The sequence below is a fragment of the Maylandia zebra genome, linkage group LG23, assembly GCF_041146795.1.
Source record: "Maylandia zebra isolate NMK-2024a linkage group LG23, Mzebra_GT3a, whole genome shotgun sequence".
In the NCBI taxonomy this organism is placed as follows: domain Eukaryota; kingdom Metazoa; phylum Chordata; class Actinopteri; order Cichliformes; family Cichlidae; genus Maylandia; species Maylandia zebra.
Window position 1 is genome coordinate 19463577 of NC_135188.1, and position 19842 is coordinate 19483418.

The following is a 19842-nucleotide window of genomic DNA, read 5'->3' on the forward strand; positions in this document are numbered from 1 at the left end:
GACCATGCGTGGAAACGCTAGTATCATCAACATACAACTCAATGATATGGGAGGAAAAACCTCCCATAGAACCGGTCTGAGACATTTTTTCTTTCATTAACCACCTTTATTGTGTACTTCCAGTACTCCCAGTTACCTCTCAACCTTGATTACAAGTACTTATTTTACCCTTTGATGGTATGAACATTTTCATTTGTCTGATTTAAATACTGAAAATTTCTCTAACTCTTCTCTCTCAGACTGAGACGGAGCTGTGGTTTCTTGCTGTTCCTCTGATGGTTTTTGTTCAGCCTGCAGGGATGATTTCACACTGTGGGAACTCTGAGAACAGGAGCAGTAGTAGATGGCTGAATGAATGACTTTAACTGTTTTGAGCTCCAACGCCCAGCTGTTCTGTTTTACCACAGCAGAGAAATCATTCTGCTGAGGGTGGTTGTAGTTTGAAGTGATCGCACCAGTGCGTCTGTAAATACCAATAATCACTCTGAATTTGTCACTGACTTTGTTCTGGTACCAGTATACAACTGCAGTGCTGCACTGGTCAGTTCTCCCACAGCTGAAGGAGACACTTTCTCCAGCTCTCCTGGTCAGAGTCAAATCATTCAGTATCAGCTCTGTGGCCATGGTAAACAGCGCTGCAGAGACACACATAGGTTAGTATTAGGGGTGGGGAAAAAAATCGATACTGTGTAGTATTGTGATATTTTGTTTGCTAATAATGTATCGATACAGAGACAGCAGAATTCGATATTTTGTTACAAAAAAGGTTTTTGTGCTCTGACTTCAGAGCATGTTGATCAGCTCCTTTTTCTGAGCAAGAATCCTGACATTCCTTCACTGTCCAAATGTGTTTAACTTTTTTTGGCAGCAATAAACATGACAGTTTACTTATTTTAATTTAAGACATGTTTTATTTTAATTAAGTTTAAAACTTTTTTATCTAATGTAAAATTATATTTTGTTTTAATTTACTTTCAAATTCTTCAGTTGCTGAAGGGGCTGCATAGTTTTCATAAATTGCATAGTTCAGAATAGCTATAATTGTACCAGATGGTTGCATTCAGTTAAGTTGGACTAGACTGTAATACAAACCGTTCAGTTTGTCAACAATAAAACTGACTGAAATGAGAGAAAGACTGAGTGTGAGACTTTGATATTAGATAAAATGAATATTGATAAAGTTTACCTTTATGTACTGAATCTGAATATCGCAAAATATTTAAAAAAAAATTGCAATAATATCGTATCGTGGGATGTATGGTGATTCCCACCTCTAGTTAGTATGTCAACGTTTGTTACAGAGGGTGTGTTCTTGTTTGAATAAAATCACTCACCTGAGCTCAGGCAGCACAGAGCAGCAGCTTGGAGGAAAAACATTGTGTGCAGTGATGTTTCTTCAGCTGAATCTGAAGAGAAGTGGCACTGTGACAGAGCAGAGGCCAAACAAGTATTAATAAGATACTGTTTGAAATCATGTGACGAGGCTCACGTGATTTCAAACGGGTCCTCAAACCACCCTGCAGCTGAAGATCATACAGCTGCTGATTAACAAGTGATGCAGTCTTGTAATTTTTCCACTGAATCTGAGGCGTGAAGAAGAATAATCATCAGTGTGAAAGTCTGAAATCTGCTTGTTTAGCCATGCGTGTAAACTACAGTGTCATAGAAAACATTTCTTCACACTATAACAACACAATAACATGTTTGTAGAAGATGTTTCAGCTCTGCTTTTTGTGTTCTTCACATATATGATAATCTTTCCTCCAAGAGTGATCTCTCTTCTGCTGATCTCTCTGTGGATTTTTAGAATCAGAATCTGAATGTCTTTATTGTCATTGCCACAGGTACAACTAAATTAAAAGTGGTCCCTGATCAGTGCATCATCCCTAAAAGTATGAAAATAGAAATAAAATAATAAAATTCAATAAAATCAATAAATAAAATACTTAAAGTGCTAATAAGAAAAGTATTAGCAAACATTCACATACATTCCCACGTAAATACTTCAGTCAGCACGCAGATTAATGCAAGAGTGGTGTGATGGACATTTCTTGTAGCAGCATTCAGACGTGTTATTGCAGTTGGATAAAAGCTGTGTTTGAGTCTATTTGTCCTTGCACTGATTGCTCTGTACAGTCTGCCCAAGGGAAACAGTTCAAACAGTGAGTGGCCAGGATATGAGGCATCTTTTATAATGTTTTGAGCATTTTTAAGACAGCTGGTCTTGTGTAGATCTTCCAGCATGGGGAGAGGGCAGCCAGTGATCCTTTGGACGGTGTTAATGAGCCCTTGCAGTGCTTTCCTCTGAGCCACTGTGCAGCTAGTGTACCAAATGCATATGCAATATTTAGTACACTCTCAATGGTGGCTCCGTAGAAGGACACCAGCAGTCTCTGAGTGATGTTATTCCTCCTGAGATTTCTCAGGAAGTACAGTCTCTGTTGGGCCTTTTTCAGGAGCTCAGAGGTGTTTGCACTCCAAGAAAGGTTCTCCTCCATGTTGATTCCCAGAAAGCGAAAGTTTACCACCCTTTCTACACAGTCCCCATTGATGAATAATGGTGGGATCTCTGCCTTTTTCCTTCTGAAGTCTGTTATGAGTTCTTTGTTCTTTGAAGTATTGAGGAGGAGGTTATTGGCCTTACACCATGACGACAGCTGCTCCACCTTGTCTCTGTAAGCAGACTCCTCACCCCTGGAAATGAGCCCCACCACGGTGGTGTCGTCTGCAAACTTCACAAAGATGTTGCTCTGGTGGAGAGGAGTGCAGTCGTGTGTGTAGAGAGAGTAGAGTAGTGGACTGAGCACACAGCCCTGGGGTGAGCCAGTGCTGAGACTCAGGGCTGAGGATGTGTGATGGCCAACTCTGACTCTCTGTCTACGGTCTGAGAGGAAACTGTTGATCCACATGCAGGTTCTGTATGGAATACCCAGGTCTTGTAGCTTGACCACCAGTTTGTGTGGAAGGATGATGTTAAAAGCTGAGGAGTAATCCACGAAAAGCATCCACACATAGCTCCCATGCTCCTCCATTTATGTTACGGCAGCATGGGGTACTGTGGCTACAGCGTCTTCCGTTTAATCTGGTTTGAATTTTATATGGCACAGGTAAACCTTGTGTTGTTATCCTGCAGATAAGGTAGAGACACTATTTACATTATAAGAAAAATAAGAATAGTCTCCTTTTAGGAGTTTGAGGATTGATTGATGGTGATTTATCCCCACCTGCTGGTGAAAAGGTTGCATTAAGTATCATCTTAATACTTCAATAATCACAGAGAAGCTTCATTGTATTACTAAAATTATTCACCCAGTGTGCTTCATACACATATGAACTTGAGTAACACTCCATTCTTAATCCATAGGGTTTAATATAATGTCTGCCCACCCTTTGAGGCTATAACAGGCTCAACTCTTAATGGAAGCCTTTCCAAAAGGTTTAGAAGTGTTTATGGGAATTTTAATGTTGGATGAGAAGCCCTGGCTCACAGTCTCGGCTCTCTGCTCATCCCAAAGCTGTATGTCTGGTTGAGGTCAGGACTGTGCATGCCAGTCAAGTTTTTCCACACTGAACTCGCTCATCTGTGTCATCATGGATCTTACTTTATGCAAGGGTGTGGAGTCATGTTGGAACAAGAATAATCATCCTTCCAGCATGATTTGTCACTGGCTCGCTCACCTGTAACCTGACTTCACTAGCTGTTACAGGTAGGAGTCACGCACACGTCGGTTGATTTGTAAGTTTTCTAGATGTCTGTGTCATCAGGTTTGTTCTACACACTGGCAAGAAAAGCTAGAAGCTGGCACAGTATTAGGTTTTAATTTTAATGAACTGAAAAATACATAAATAGTTAAATGAAAAAAAACGTATTTATAAAATTCCTTCTTTATAAAAAGGTAACATTTATCCCATTCTGACCAATCATAACAGTCAATTTGACCAGAACATTTTAAAATCTTCCTCTGGTGAACGAGTTCTGAACTATGAAGAAACTTCACTTCCCACTGCTCTGGATGCTGTGTGTCCTGTAACACTGTGTGATGTTTGTTTACTGTGAGTCTGGAGTTTGGGTCATAGTGAAGCTGCTTGTGTTGTCTATGAGATATTCTCAGCTGAAGGGTCAGTGGGAATAAAAGAAAACTTAAAAGAAAACTTATTTGCAATGAAAACTATTCAGAAGTAGATCAGCTGTATGGATGTGTTTTTCTAACATTTATTTTAACAGTATAAATATTCTTTATGACTGTGCACTATGCGAGTAACAGGTTGTAGTGAGGATGACCTCACTTCATGCAGGAAATGAGATTTTCTCTTAAAATTGGAAAAAAACTAGAGAGCAAATGGAGTCAGAATAGAATACTTGTTTTGTTTTGTTTTGTTTGTTTGTTTTTCACGTTTGTAATAATTAGAAACGGTAATATCAAAAATACAAATTCAGTAATTACAAATGACTGTGGCGCAGTGTCTGGAAACAGCAGGTACACCACCTGTTTAAACTGGGAAACAAAAACATCGTTCAGTTGTGGTCGCAAGGGCATAGATTTGGCATTTGACAAGGGACGTGTCCCCATCAATATCCAGCGATTATTGAATTGTCCTCACCAGTAATTTGATCTCTTCTAGTAAAGAAAAACAAACCCGACAGAAAGAAGAAAAAAAAAAAAGAGCTGTCAACGAAAAATAAACTTTTAACATATTTTCACGTGAGAATGTGGCTGTGTAAACTTCAAATATCTGTGTTATTGTACTTACATTATAATCAATCAGCTTCCTTTTGTCCACTTAAAATATGTGTACAGAACTATTTTTGTATTTGTTACAATTTCAGCTGTCCTCTTGGCCAGATTGCTCTTAAAAGAAACATTTTTAAAGTAAGCAAGAATTTTTTTAACTGCATAAATAAAGGATACATAAAAGTTACTGCCAAAAACTGATTGTGTCTTCTACTTTGTTACAGGAATGTTGTTTGTTGCTCTAGATGACTTGATATAATTCATGAGGAATATATTTGACACGTTTCACATGTTATAGACCAACAAGTTATTTATAGCAGTTTAAATACAAGCAATCAGTTTTTGGCAAATGCCGGAAATCAGTTTTTGGCTGACAATCAGTTTTTGGCACAACACCTGGTCCTCAGGTGGCCGCAGCCTCTGAATTTGGACACCCCCAGCCTGTTTCTGGCCGGACAATAATAACTGTGACATTTAACTTATTTTATCCAATAAATAAACATTGTAAAATTTAAGTTTTTCAATGCACAACAGCCCTTTTGAATGTCTCCCTAATTCTGAGGTCTCAAGGTTGGCAAGTATGTGCTAGGCTTTCACCCACATCAATCTAAAATTGTATGCAACCATGAATAACGTGTTGCCATGTCCACCAGGAGAGACTGGACAGTATAGATGTAAAACAAATATGCCAGCAGTTTATCTCAGTTAACGAGAGGAGAAGGAATGTGTTTTGCTCCTTCACATAGTGGACATTGAGTTGTTGTGTGGGGCATGTAGTCCATGTCTGTTGCTGTAACAGTAGTTCATGTGTGGAATAAAAAATCTTAGCTCACTGATTGGATCGGGGCAATAGTGCCTAAAATATTGCATAATTTTGCTGAGAGATCTTTTACTTGGTGGTAATCTTAGATGAGTAGTTTTATGGACAAAACCCACCAGGTCATTCAGTGTTCCCTTAGTGCTAATGTGTCAGAGATGTTGGTGTACTGTAACTGAAATAATGTTGTGAAGTCCTTAAAGTCATATTCTTTTATTGTCATGACTGTATTTGAAGCTATTTTTATTTTTGTATGATATCTGATTTATATGGAATGTGGCTGAAGTAAACTAAAGTCTAAAATACTTAGTCATTTGTTTAATAGTAATTTAACATTATATAATTCACATATAAAACTATGAATTATAATTTTGAATGGTTTAAAAACATGTACAGGGAGTGCAGAATTATTAGGCAAATGAGTATTTTGTCCACATCATCCTCTTCATGTATGTTGTCTTACTCCAAGCTGTATAGGCTCGAAAGCCTACTACCAATTAAGCATCTCTGTAATGAGAAGGGGTGTGGTCTAATGACATCAACACCCTATATCAGGTGTGCATAATTATTAGGCAACGTCCTTTCCTTTGGCAAAATGGGTCAAAAGAAGGACTTGACAGGCTCAGAAAAGTCAAAAATAGTGAGATATCTTGCAGAGGGATGCAGCAGTCTCAAAATTGCAAAGCTTCTGAAGCGTGATCATCGAACAATCAAGCGTTTCATTCAAAATAGTCAACAGGGTCGCAAGAAGCGTGTGGAAAAACCAAGGCGCAAAATAACTGCCCATGAACTGAGAAAAGTCAAGCGTGCAGCTGCCAAGATGCCACTTGCCACCAGTTTGGCCATATTTCAGAGCTGCAACATCACTGGAGTGCCCAAAAGCACAAGGTGTGCAATACTCAGAGACATGGCCAAGGTAAGAAAGGCTGAAAGACGACCACCACTGAACAAGACACACAAGCTGAAACGTCAAGACTGGGCCAAGAAATATCTCAAGACTGGTTTTTCTAAGGTTTTATGGACTGATGAAATGAGAGTGAGTCTTGATGGGCCTTTTCGGGTTGAGGATGGAGTCAAGCTCAACTCCCAGTCTTACTGCCAGTTTCTGGAAGACACCTTCTTCAAGCAGTGGTACAGGAAGAAGTCTGCATCCTTCAAGAAAAACATGATTTTCATGCAGGACAATGCTCCATCACATGCGTCCAAGTACTCCACAGCGTGGCTGGCAAGAAAGGGTATAAAAGAAGAAAAACTAATGACATGGCCTCCTTGTTCACCTGATCTGAACCCCATTGAGAACCTGTGGTCCATCATCAAATGTGAGATTTACAAGGAGGGAAAACAGTACACCTCTCTGAACAGTGTCTGGGAGGCTGTGGTTGCTGCTGCACGCAATGTTGATGGTGAACAGATCAAAACACTGACAGAATCCATGGATGGCAGGCTTTTGAGTGTCCTTGCAAAGAAAGGTGGCTATATTGGTCGCTGATTTGTTTTTGAATGTCAGAAATGTATATTTGTGAATGTGGAGATGTTATATTGGTTTCACTGGTAAAAATAAATAATTGAAATGGGTATATATTTGTTTTTTGTTAAGTTGCCTAATAATTATGCACAGTAATAGTCACCTGCACACACAGATATCCCCCTAAAATAGCTAAAACTAAAAACAAACTAAAAACTACTTCCAAAAACATTCAGCTTTGATATTAATGAGTTTTTTGGGTTCATTGAGAACATGGTTGTTGTTCAATAATAAAATTATTCCTCAAAAATACAACTTGCCTAATAATTCTGCACTCCCTGTAGAATAGCATATGTAGGCAAGTATATTTCTCCTTTTGTTATCAAGAAGCAAAGACAAAAAGGGGAAAAAAAAAAAAAAACAGGGAAGGGTTCAGTGGCTGAATCATCCGTCCCCACCAATGCCAAAACCAAATCTGCGCCCTTGCGTGGTCATGTGACCTGGTATTTTGAACCAAGCTTCAGAGCAGTGTTTTTAAACATCTGTGCTTCACAAGCTCGACTCAGTGCCGAAACATCTGTTTCGAGCTCCTCAGCAAACAGGTGTGTTTACAGGTTGTAGCTGCAGAATCCTCCTATTGGCCAGTTTTCTTGCAAATTGACTCATCGGTATGTAACTAGTCTTTTTACCGTAAATGCTAATTCTACGATGCATTACATGGAGTCTGGGTGGGTGGTTTGAAAGGTATTTAGAAAAGGCTTTGAGCCCTATGTGGAATATATGTATATATGTGTGTGTGTGTGTGTGTGTGTGTGTGTGTATGTGTGTATATATATATATATATATATATATATATATATATATATATATATATATATATATATATATATATATATATATATATATATATATACATATATATACATATATATATATATATATATATATATATATATATATACATATATATACATATATATATATATATATATATATATATATACATATATATATATATATATATATATATATATATATATATATATACACATATATATATATATATATATATATATATGTGTATATATATATATATATATATATACACATATATATATATATATATATATATGTGTATGTGTGTGTATATATGTATGTGTATATATTAGGGGTGCAACGATACACAAAATTCACGGTTCGGTTCGGTTCGATACTTTGGTGTCACGGTTTGATATTTTTTCGATACAAAATAAAATGTTCATGCCTTTTTAATTTGTCATTTATTAAAATTATAAATATATATTTTAACTCAAAAGTACAGTTTTTAAATTTAACCCTAACCCTTGTGCATGTTTTTTATTTTGACAGCGAATGCGCACCTGCGGACCACTTATGTGCAACCCTGGTTATTTAGCTCATCATATCGCAGCCACAGAAATTATTTTGTCCATGAAACCATAAAGCTGCACTTTCTTTTTGCCTTATAGTCTGATTTGTCATAACTTCTCCGTTTTGTGGTAAGCTTTTCTTTGGCTGTCACTTCTTCACCCTGACCTGTCTTATTTGGCTCAGCAGAACTGAAATGCTTTTACACGCTCACTCACATAAGCTCAGCGATTCTCTGCGCGATCAACCTCTCACATGTTTAAGCTGCGGGAGATTTCACTTGTCATGTTTGCGTAGTAAGCTAACGATTGATAAGACGATGTCAGAGGAATTGGTGCACAAATTATCATCACTCACAGATCAGTGCTGTCGCTCTCTATACACAGTTCGCACGATTGCAAAGTGAAAGCAAAAAACAAGCGCAAATTCAAAAGCGATTTCAATATGTCACATATTGACAGTGGCTCACCGATGCCAATGACATAATTACCCAGCTACATTTCTGAAAGAATGCAAAAGCATTGACATATATTTTTCCTACAATAGCCCGACGGGCAGGGAAGAGATAGATTTTGGTAGCCTGACTGAAAAAATCGCTAGCTCCGGGACGTCGGGCTAGCGATATTGCAAGCCCTGTATCTGATTGAGGAATCACTCATCTTTGGAAAAGAGAGTTTATTACAGAGAAATGGCTCTTTCCAAAATAAAAGCTATACTATCCGCTTCTTCTGGGCTATATTCTCAGCAGCATAAGGAGAATCATGTGCTAACAGCTGTCTAAATGACTCGGCTAAAGTTAGTAGCATGCTTGCTTTTTTTTGTCTGCTTCCACTTGTCTTTGCACTAGGATGATGTCGGCGTAAATGTGCAGTCATATTCGTTGTGTTCCCACTAGTGCTTTCAGGTTAATCTCGTTGAAATGACCTTAACGCCACAACACGGCAAATCTCCGTTAACGAGTTACCGCCGATCGCTCCGTGCATGGGGCTAGACAGCCAACACGTTAACGAGCTAACTGCGCTAACACACTAGTTCACACCAATGTAATTGAGCATTGTGTGGCACATCCGACATACTGTTTTACTTTAGTCCATGACTCGCTTACCTTCAGGGTCATACGTCACATGAAAACCAAAATAATTCCAAACGCCAGAACTGAATGAGAGTGGGGGAGGTCCATCTTGCAAGGAGAGCTTAACTTCTGTCTCGCTAGCTTGCCCTGCGCTCTTCCTTCTGACTATGCTGTCTGTGTTGAGCGCTCAGTGGATCTGCGCTCGACAGTGCAGCCTAGGCGGAGTAGTCGAACACAGATTCACTGAGCGCTCAACACAGACAGCATCGTCAGAAGGAAAATTGATAAAATAAATTACAAATGTTGTATTGTTCGATACATATGCGTACCGAACCGAAAGCACTGTATCGAACGGTTCAATATCGATACGAATATCGTTGCACCCCTAGTATATATGTATATGTATATATGTATGTATATGTATGTGTATGTATATTTATGTATGTGTGTGTGTGTGTGTGTGTGTGTGTGTGTGTGTGTGTGTGTGTGTGTGTGTGTGTGTATGTATATATGTGTGTGTGTGTGTATGTATATATATATGTGTGTGTGTGTGTGTATATATATATATATATATATATATATATATGTGTGTGTGTGTATATACTTAGACAACTGGAAGGTTTTCTTCATGTTTTCCTGTTTGTTCACAAAGCAAACTTCTGTCATTCATTTGTTCTTCTTACTGCAGTGGTTGGAGTGGTTTCCACACCTAATCAAATCAGTTTGGATCACTTTGCTTCACCTCAACACCCTGACAGTATTTACTGCTGTCTGACTGCATTCAGCTGACACTGAGATGAAGCAGAAAAGAAGCAGCTGATATTTGGACAGCACACATGGTAGAAAGGAGGATTTCAGTCAATGTGCACATGAATGATTTGTGTTTCCTCTGCAGGTGAAGGTAGAAAGTGTGTGTGAGCTGATGTGAATTCAGCAGCATGTATCAGTGTGAGGACAGAGAGGAGGGAGTCCCTCCATCTAAAACCACTCTGTGTGGGGAACATGAGAGCCAGACCACAGCTCAGAGGTGAGATGATCATCTCTAACTGTCCATGACTCTTCTCCATGTCACAGCTCAGCACTTTTCCCTATTCACACTCAAAGGTGTGTGTGTGTGTGTGTGTGTGTGTGTGTGTGCGCGTGTGCGTGTGCGTGCGCGTGCGTGCGTGCGTGCGTGCGTGTGTGTGTGTGTGTGTGTGTGTGTGTGTCGCATTATAGTTCAGAGCAGCGGTACACACTGTATTCTGCCAGACCTGGGCCCAGCTGCAGATCTCTAACGACTGACTTGTACTTGGAGTTACCTGTGTTTATTACTCGAAAGCGCCTCCCTTCCAGTTTGTCCTCTTCACTGTTTTGTGGAGTGAATCAAACACAAGACTGTACTAAAATTGAACCTGAATCTAAACATGAACTGATGCCTGAAACAACAAGCATACCTGAACAAGAATCCTCTGCAACTTTGAAGTAAGTCACTGAAATACTAGTAACAGTAAAACCACAGAACTGTAAATCAACAGAGCGTCTGTGATTAAAAGGCTGAAGTAAAGGTGTGACTCATAAATCTGCTTTCTCACTTTACATGAAACACTTCTTTATAGAGATATTAACCATGCACAGTTAAATAATTCATTAAAATTGGATGATCTCTCTTCAGTCTTCAGATCCTCGGTTGTAAACATGTCATGGATCAGGATCAGGCTGGGCCCCAGCAGATGATCTGTCCAGTGTTGAACAGCAGTGCTGTAAGTCATGCTTCATCCTGTTTCAGTTCCTTTTCTTTATATTAAAAAAAGATTATTTCCTCTTTTGTTCCTGATAAGCAGACTGAGGTAAACATCACATTACAGCCACAGCAAAGGGAAGCGTCCTGATTTGAACCTGAACAAGTCATTATTCTGTCTCTTCTTCATTTTAGAAAACACCTATCCACCTCAGCGTACAACATCACGTTTGACACCACATTCATGCTTGGCATATAATTTAACACAGAAGATAAATGCACAGTAAATGTTACCTCTAATGTAGCGACACCTTGAGATAGGAAACAAAATTGGGTAGTTTTGTCAGCCTCAGGGAACAACAGACTGCACTCTGATAACAAAGTCACAGGCAGGATGACAAAGACCAAGCAGCAAAGAGTCAACTCAGGTCACTCGGACCTCTAAGCAGAACACTGACCTAACAATTAGACTGTCCTTTTTTAAGAAAGCCTGTCTAAAATGAAACAATCCCAGGTTAATGCAAAATTGGAAAGCAAAGTTAAATTTGATGTTAGTCGCACAAAAATGTTGATTTTTATGGTTTAAAAGCCTATATTATCTGTTGTTTGACCAGTCTATTTGTTTTTTTTTTTCTGTTAATAACTCAGATGTTGGTGAGATTTTATAAAACGACTCTTTCTTGTTCATTGTTTAGTGTACGAATTATCAAAAACGTTCTCTTACTTTATCAGATAAAAAAGACAGACGGGCTTTTAAAGGAATGGCTGTGGGAAACTCTGGAGACTTTGGGAACTGAAGAGCTGAAAAACTTCAAGTGGTGTCTGCAAAATGTTACTGAGTCAAGGGATGGCTTCAAGCCAATCAAAAAGAGTCGACTGGAGAACGCAGACAGACTGGACACAGTGGACCTGATGGTGCAGATGTACGATACAAAGACTGCAGCGGTGACAAAGAAGATTTTAAAGAAGATCAAAAGGAATGAAGGTCTGCTATTTAGAGGAAATATAAAGGCTGTACCTGTTGTTTTAAACAATAATGAAAATGAATCCATTATTGGTTTTCAACAGGACAACCATTTCCCCAAATTCTGCTGCAGGATCAACCAGCTAATGCCACAGGTATGTGTTCATTATGGTACTAAATCATACTACGCAAAGACTGATAATATAACTGTAATATATGTAATAAAAAAGGGGGGAGACGAAATAGCTGATTTAATCTAAACCTTTCTCACCTTTCCACAATTCATTAACTTGCTTCTGTGTGAAAAGGTGAGTCTGCCCATATCTAACCACAAACAGTTTTCAACTCCAGTCAAACAAATCTTTAGTTAATCTGCTATATGAGTTGAACAATTTCTCAGTTTCCCAGACTTCCAAAGTAGATGATCTGTGACTGACTAGCAACAATGCTAGCAGATTTTGTCCACTAGAGTTTAATGATGGAAACCCAACATAAATTAGGGAGAACCAAACTTCTATTTTACCTTAATTCCAGTTTATGTTAAAAAACACACACACAAACACCTTTTTTATAACTTTATGACACACTTTTGCTTCAAAAGCTTCTTTTGCCTTAACCTTCACATTGTCCATGTCTAGCAGGGTGGGTTAGAGTTTTGGGGGTGATTCAGTGTTTTAAAGTGAGCAGTGGCCGCACACTATTTAGTTTTGGAATAGAAGTGAGAGAGAGGCAGTGTATAGCCATTGATATAACCATGGCATAGTAGAACAGGGAACAGCTGGGAGACACAGCTGAGGGCAATTACACGCGTGACAAAACTGGGAGGACACAGAGACAGATTGGAGGGTGAGTGAGAGAGAAGGAGAGAGAGAGAGAGCACAGAGGGGCACGAGAGGGGCACGAGAGGAAGCACAGACATGACGGGATGAGGAAAACATGGAACGTAAGGAGTGGACACAAGGCACAAGAACTCTCATAACAGTATAAACTTAAACACACAGAGGAAGGCACAGGGGTCAACTATACAGAGGGAAATGATTAAACCATCAGGGAACTAAACCGGGGCCACAAGAAACTAGAGACCCTGTAGAAATAAACTATAGACTAACAAAGAGAACTTGATACATAATTCACAACACAAAATGATATAAATCACAGGAACTCAAAATGCTAGGTCAGAAAACCCAGAACCCTGACAAATTCACTGAATTCAACCTTCATATCAACTGAATACAGTCTAGTGTAAAGAAAGTATAAAGAGTAAACTGCCAAGATAGTTTGTGAAGTATTAGCTTGTTTCTATCGGTTGTGTAAATCCACAAAGAGCTGTAAACTTCAGATCAGCACCAGCAGGTCAGCTGATCAAAACCTGCAGACAAAGAAATTCTACTTGAGCTTTCAATAGAAATGATAATAATATCAATCATAGGGTCACCCTCACCTGCCAAATCTCACTATTCTCTGACTGTACTTTTTTTTTTTTTTTTTTTTTTGGTTTACTAATATTATTTCAGTAATTTTGCCACCTCTAGCCATTAAGGAGAGGCCCTGAACAGAGCAGCAGTCCCATCTATTAATAATGACTAAGTGATGTCTCAGATATCTGCCTAAAATGTCTCCTGACATCTTCTAAGTGAGGGGTCTTGAGAAAGTTCAACTTAGAAGAGAGCCAAGGGCAGACTTAGGACACACTGAAGATTTTTCTCTCAGCTGGCTTGAGAATCCTTTGGTAACCTCTAGAAGATTAAGGATACAGTGGAGGATAAGGGAGAGGTCTAGAAGGCTCAGACAGCCTGGATCTGGATAAGTTTTAGGAAGATGGGTAGAATTTGTAATATTGTACTGATATCCTACACTGTAAATGTAGAACTGATCACACACATCCATGATAATGTTTTCATTGTTCACTAACTCTTACATCTTTCCATTTTTTTTCTTTCTGTATTTAAGATGCTTTTGTTCAGTGTCATTGCAAAATTAAGTCCAAACTAAAGAAGAAATTCCAGTGTTTGTTTGAGGGGATCGCTAAAGCAGGAAACCCAACATTTCTTAATCAGATCTACACAGAGCTCTACATTACAGAACAAAAGACTACAAAGGTTAATGATGAACATGAAGTCAGACAGATTGAAACAGCATCCCAGAAAATGCACAGATCAGAAACAACAATAAGATTAGAAGATATCTTCAAAGGCTCCACTGGAAGAGATGAACCAATCAGAACAGTGCTGACAAAGGGAGTGGCTGGCATTGGGAAAACTGTCTTAACACAAAAATTCACTCTGGACTGGGCTGAAGACAAAACCAACCAGAACATTGAATTCACATTTCCATTCACTTTCAAAGAACTCAATGTGTTGAAGGAGAAAAAGTTCAGCTTGGTAGAACTTGTGCATTGTTTCTTTACTGAAACCAAAAAAGCAGGAATCTGCAGCTTTGAAGACTTCCAGGTTGTGTTCATCTTAGACGGTCTTGATGAGTGTCGGCTTCCTTTGGACTTCCACAACACTGAGATCTTTACTGATGTTACAGAGTCGACCTCAGTGGATGTGCTGCTGACAAACCTCATCAGGGGACATCTGTTTCCCTCTGCTCGCCTCTGGATAACCACAAGACCTGCAGCAGCCAATCAAATCCCTCCTGAATGTGTTAGTATGGTGACAGAGGTCAGAGGGTTCACTGACCAACAGAAAGAGGAGTACTTTAAGAAGAGATTCAGAGATGAGGAGCAGGCCAGCAGGATCATCTCCCACATCAAGACATCACGAAGCCTCCACATCATGTGTCACATCCCAGTCTTCTGCTGGATCACTGCTACAGTTCTGGAGGATGTGCTGAAAACCAGAGATGAGGAAGAGCTGCCCAAGACCCTGACTGAGATGTACATCCACTTCCTAGTGGTTCAGGCCAAAGTGAAAAAGGTCAAGTACGATGGAGGAGTTGAGACAGATCCACACTGGAGTCCAGAGAGCAGGGAGATGATTGAGTCTCTGGGGAAACTGGCTTTTGATCATCTGCAGAAAGGAAACCTGATCTTCTATGAATCAGACCTGACAGAGTGTGGCATCGATATCACAGCAGCATCAGTGTACTCAGGAGTGTTCACACAGATCTTTAAAGAGGAGAGAGGACTGTACCAGGACAGGGTGTACTGCTTCATCCATCTGAGTGTTCAGGAGTTTCTGGCTGCTCTTCATGTCCATCTGACCTTCATCAACTCTGGAGTCAATCTGCTGGTAAAAAAACAAACCTCATCTACAATCTTCTACCAATGTGCTGTGGACAAGGCCTTACAGAGTCCAAACGGACACCTGGACTTATTTCTCCGCTTTCTGCTGGGTCTTTCACTGGTAACCAATCAGATTCTACTCAGAGGCCTTGTGACTGATTCAGAAAGTATCTCAAAAGCAAGTAAACAGACAGTCCGGTACATTGAGAACAAGCTCTGTGAGAATCTGCCTACAGAGAAAATTATCAATCTCTTTCATTGTCTGAATGAACTGAATGATTGTTCTCTAGCAGAGACAATCCAGTTGATCCTGAGTTTAGGGCGTCTCTACGCATACGAACTGTCTCCTGACGAGTGGTCAGCCGTAGTCTTCATCTTATTGTCATCAGAAAAGGATCTGGATGTGTTTGAGCTGAAGAAATATCAGGTTTCAGAAAGGGCTCTTCTGAGGCTGCTACCAGTCATCAAAGACTCCAAGAAAGCTGTGTAAGTACACAGATATTCATTGAGATACTCAGCTTACTAGAAGAGCTAATCATTGCTTTGTTATTTGATTGATTGATTGACTGATTATTTTCCCTGTAGACTAAGTGGCTGTAACCTTTCACTGAGAAGCTGTGAAGCTCTGTCCTCAGTTTTAAACTGTGACTCATCTCATCTGAGGAAGCTGGATCTGAGTAACAACAATGTGCAAGATTCTGGTGTGAAGATACTGTCTGCTGGATTGAAGAGTTCATACTGCAGACTGGATTCACTCAGGTCAGAACAGAGTTAAAAGGCATGAGAACTCTAAATACTTAATAAACTAAATAATAATAATAATAATGATAATAATAAGGTTGCAAGCACAGATGATAGGGCCCTTGTGTATGTCCAGGCAAGCTGTAGTTACTTTTGTACATCTTGGTTGGAGCCTTTAATGTAAATTCGATCTACATGAGATGACACTATGTGTGATCTAATATCGCAGCATAGATATCTCAATGCTTGGATTCTCATGAAGCATGTGATGTTTAGGGCAGATCGAACTATACTTATATTTTATTTGCCCGAAAAATGCTGTTTCACAAAAACACAACTTTACATCACCAATATCTTTGGATTGAACTCACAAAAGATGCAGCCAGACTTGCACCTTAAAATCAAAATACAGTGGGATGCAAAAGTTTGGGCAACCTTGTTAATAGTCATTATTTTCCTGTATAAATCGTTGTTTGTTACAATAAAAAACGTCAGTTATATATATCATATAGGAGACACACACAGTGATATTTGAGAAGTGAAATGAAGTTTATTGGATTTACAGAAAGTGTGCAATAATTGTTTAAACAAAATCAGGCAGGTGCATAAATTTGGGCACTGTTGTCATTTTATTGATTCCAAAACCTTTAGAACTAATTATTGGAACTCAAATTGGCTTGGTAAGCTCAGTGACCCCTGACCTCCTACATACATGTTGAATCCAGTAATGAGAAAGAGTATTTAAGGGGGTCAATTGTAAGTTTCCCTCCTCTTTTAATTTTCTCTGAAGAGTAGCAACATGGGGTCTCAAAACAACTCTCAAATGACCTGAAGACAAAGATTGTTCACCATCATGGTTTAGGGGAAGGATACAGAAAGCTGTCTCAGAGATGTAAGCTGTTTCCACAGTTAGGAACATATTGAGAAAATGGAAGACCACAGACTCAGTTCAAGTTAATGCTCGAAGTGGCAGACCAAGAAAAATCTTGGATAGACAGAAGCGACGAATGGTGAGAACAGTCAGAGTCAACCAACAGTATGCAAGAGTGATGCAGAGGAAGCCTTTGCTCCGCCCACAGCACAAACAGAGCCGCTTGAGGTTTGCTAAAGCACATTTGGACAAGCCAGCTTCATTCTGGATTAAGGTGCTGTGAACTGATGAAACTAAAATTGAGTTATTTGGGCATAACAAGAGGCGTTATGCATGGAGGAAAAAGAACACAGCATTCCAAGAAAAACACCTGCTACCTACAGTAAAATATGGTGGTGGTTCCATCATGCTGTGGGGCTGTGTGGGCAGTGCAGGGACTGTGAATCTTGTCAAAGTTGAGGGACACATGGATTCCACTCAGTATTAGCAGATTCTGGAGACCAATGTCCAGGAATCAGTGACAAAGCTGAAGCTGCGCCGGGACTGGATCTTTCAACAAGACAATGACCTGAAACACTGCTCAAAATCCACTAAGGCATTCATGCAGAGGAACAAGTACAACGTTCTGGAATGGCCATCTCAGTCCCCAGACCTGAATATTACTGAAGATCTGTGGTAAAGAGAGCTGTCCATGCTCGGAAGCCATCAAACCTGAATGAATTAGAGATGTTTTGTAACGAGGAATGGTCCAAAATACCTTCAACCCCAATCCAGGCTCTCATTGGAACCTACCGGAAGCATTTAGAGGCTGTAATTTCTGCAAAAGGAGGATCTACTAAATATTAATTTCATTTCTTTTTTTTCTGGTGCCCAAATTTATTCACCTGCCTGATTTTGTTTAAACAATTATTGCACACTGTCTGTAAATCCAATAAACTTCATTTCATTTCTCAAATATCACTGTGTGTGTCTCTTATATGATATATTTAAATTACATTTTTTTTATTGTAACAACCAACGATTTATACAGGAAAATAATGACTATTAAAAAGGTTGCCCAAAGTTTTGCATCCCACTGTAGCTGATTTGTTATTGGGTTTTTTAGTATGACTTTTTTGCACATCTCAGCACATTACACGAGGGAGCTAAATTTCAGATAGACAGATTAAATGTAGCACCAGGGCCTAAACTTCGACAGAGGAGTTGTTAATAATGTTATATCCTCAATTTGTAGGACTCTTGTGCATGAAAGAAACCAGAAAGATCTTCATTTAGCCTGGAATAAGCTTGCTCCTCTGTATGTCATTAGAAAACTCCTCTGTAAAGCTAGGACATCTTAGTCTTCACTGATTGAAGAAATTATGAACAATGCTAGGAAAATGTAGGACTGCTTTCATACATTTGTACAATCTTTCTAAAATTAAAAACATCCTGGCTTACAGTGATGCTGAAAAAGTAGTTCATATATTTAATACTTCTGGAGTGGAGTGTTGTCATTTATTACATTAAAAGCTCAGTGAAACACCTTCAATTGATCCAGAATGCTGGAGAGTGTATATGTCGAATTTGTGGAACCAGTTCCCAGTTTGGATTTGTGAGGACTCTCTCTCTGCTTTAACAACTGGGTTTAAAAACCTTCCTTGTTCATAAAGTCAGGGTTGGATAAGGTCACCCTGAATTCTCCTGTAGTATTTTTCTATTAATGATTTCTATTATATACAGCCTAGATTTGTATAGCATGTTACACCCAGAGGAATTTGTGGTGACTTGCAGGATTTACACTATGGATAGCAAATGTTTAGCTGATGAAATCAAATGTTTTCGATGCATTTCCCACAGCTGCACACTTAGGAAATTCCCACCCTCTGGTCCCTGAAAGATTTATTTTATTATTTAACTTAGCTGCAACTGTTACCAATCTGTTTCTAATTTCTTATGTTTCTAACTCTTGCTGGTTGATAGAGGCACTTTATTTACATTTCAAATGAAATGTTTTTCGTGTTTATTATTTTCTGTCCAGGCTCTGTGACTGCAAACTCTCACAGAGAAGCTGTGACGTTCTGTCCTCAGTTCTCATCTCACAGACTTGTAGCCTGAGGGAGCTTGACCTGAACCACAATGATCTGCAAGATTCAGGAGTGAAGATGCTATCTGCTGCGCTGAAGAGGACACAGTGCAAACTGGAAATGCTCAGGTCAACAAGTGATAACTGGTAACAAATAAAGTAGATGGCCCTGAGCCTGGTTCTGCCGAAGGTTTCTTCCTGTTAAAATGGAGTTTTTCCTTCCCACTGTCGCCAAAGTACTTGCTCATAGGGAGTCATATGATTGTTGGGCTTTTCTACTGTATCTATTATTGTACGATCTACTGTACAATATAAAGTGCCTTGAGGTGACTTTTGTTGTGATCTGTCACTATATAAATAAAAATTGAATTGAATAACAAGGGGAGTTTAAAAGTAGCTTTGACAGTATTTTAGGAATTATTTCTCAATAGAAACTTTTTTTTATATTTGGACTGTATTCATTCAAACACTGGATACAATAGTGGGTTGACTTTAAAACAAAAAATCGAACCCTTCCTAAGTTATTTTTCTTTTTACTATACAATGAGCTTCTGTTTTCTGCTGTGTTTTGTGTCTGCAGGCTGTCAGGATGTATGATTACAAGTGAAGGCTGTGTGTCGCTGGCCTCAGCTCTGAGCTCCAACTCCTCTTATCTGAAAGAGCTGGATCTGAGCTACAATCATCCAGGAGACTCTGGAGTGAAGCTGCTGTCAGCTAGACTGAATGATCCACACTGGAGAATGGACACGCTCAGGTATGGAGAGCCCTACTACTAGCTT

General features: G+C 39.2%; 1 protein-coding gene across 1 annotated transcript in view; it reads left to right on the forward strand.

The window, feature by feature from the left end:
• Window positions 1-19842, forward strand: part of LOC101480048 (NACHT, LRR and PYD domains-containing protein 3) — a 30678-nt gene that overhangs the window by 3315 nt on the left and 7521 nt on the right. The window contains exons 2-10 of the mRNA XM_076879946.1: window positions 10369-10500; window positions 10692-10937; window positions 11128-11215; window positions 11926-12178; window positions 12262-12312; window positions 14108-15872; window positions 15972-16145; window positions 19019-19192; window positions 19644-19817. Of these exons, the coding sequence (XP_076736061.1) occupies window positions 10412-10500; window positions 10692-10937; window positions 11128-11215; window positions 11926-12178; window positions 12262-12312; window positions 14108-15872; window positions 15972-16145; window positions 19019-19192; window positions 19644-19817 (3014 nt within the window). The 5' untranslated portion in view covers window positions 10369-10411. The remainder of the gene's footprint in view (window positions 1-10368; window positions 10501-10691; window positions 10938-11127; window positions 11216-11925; window positions 12179-12261; window positions 12313-14107; window positions 15873-15971; window positions 16146-19018; window positions 19193-19643; window positions 19818-19842) is intronic.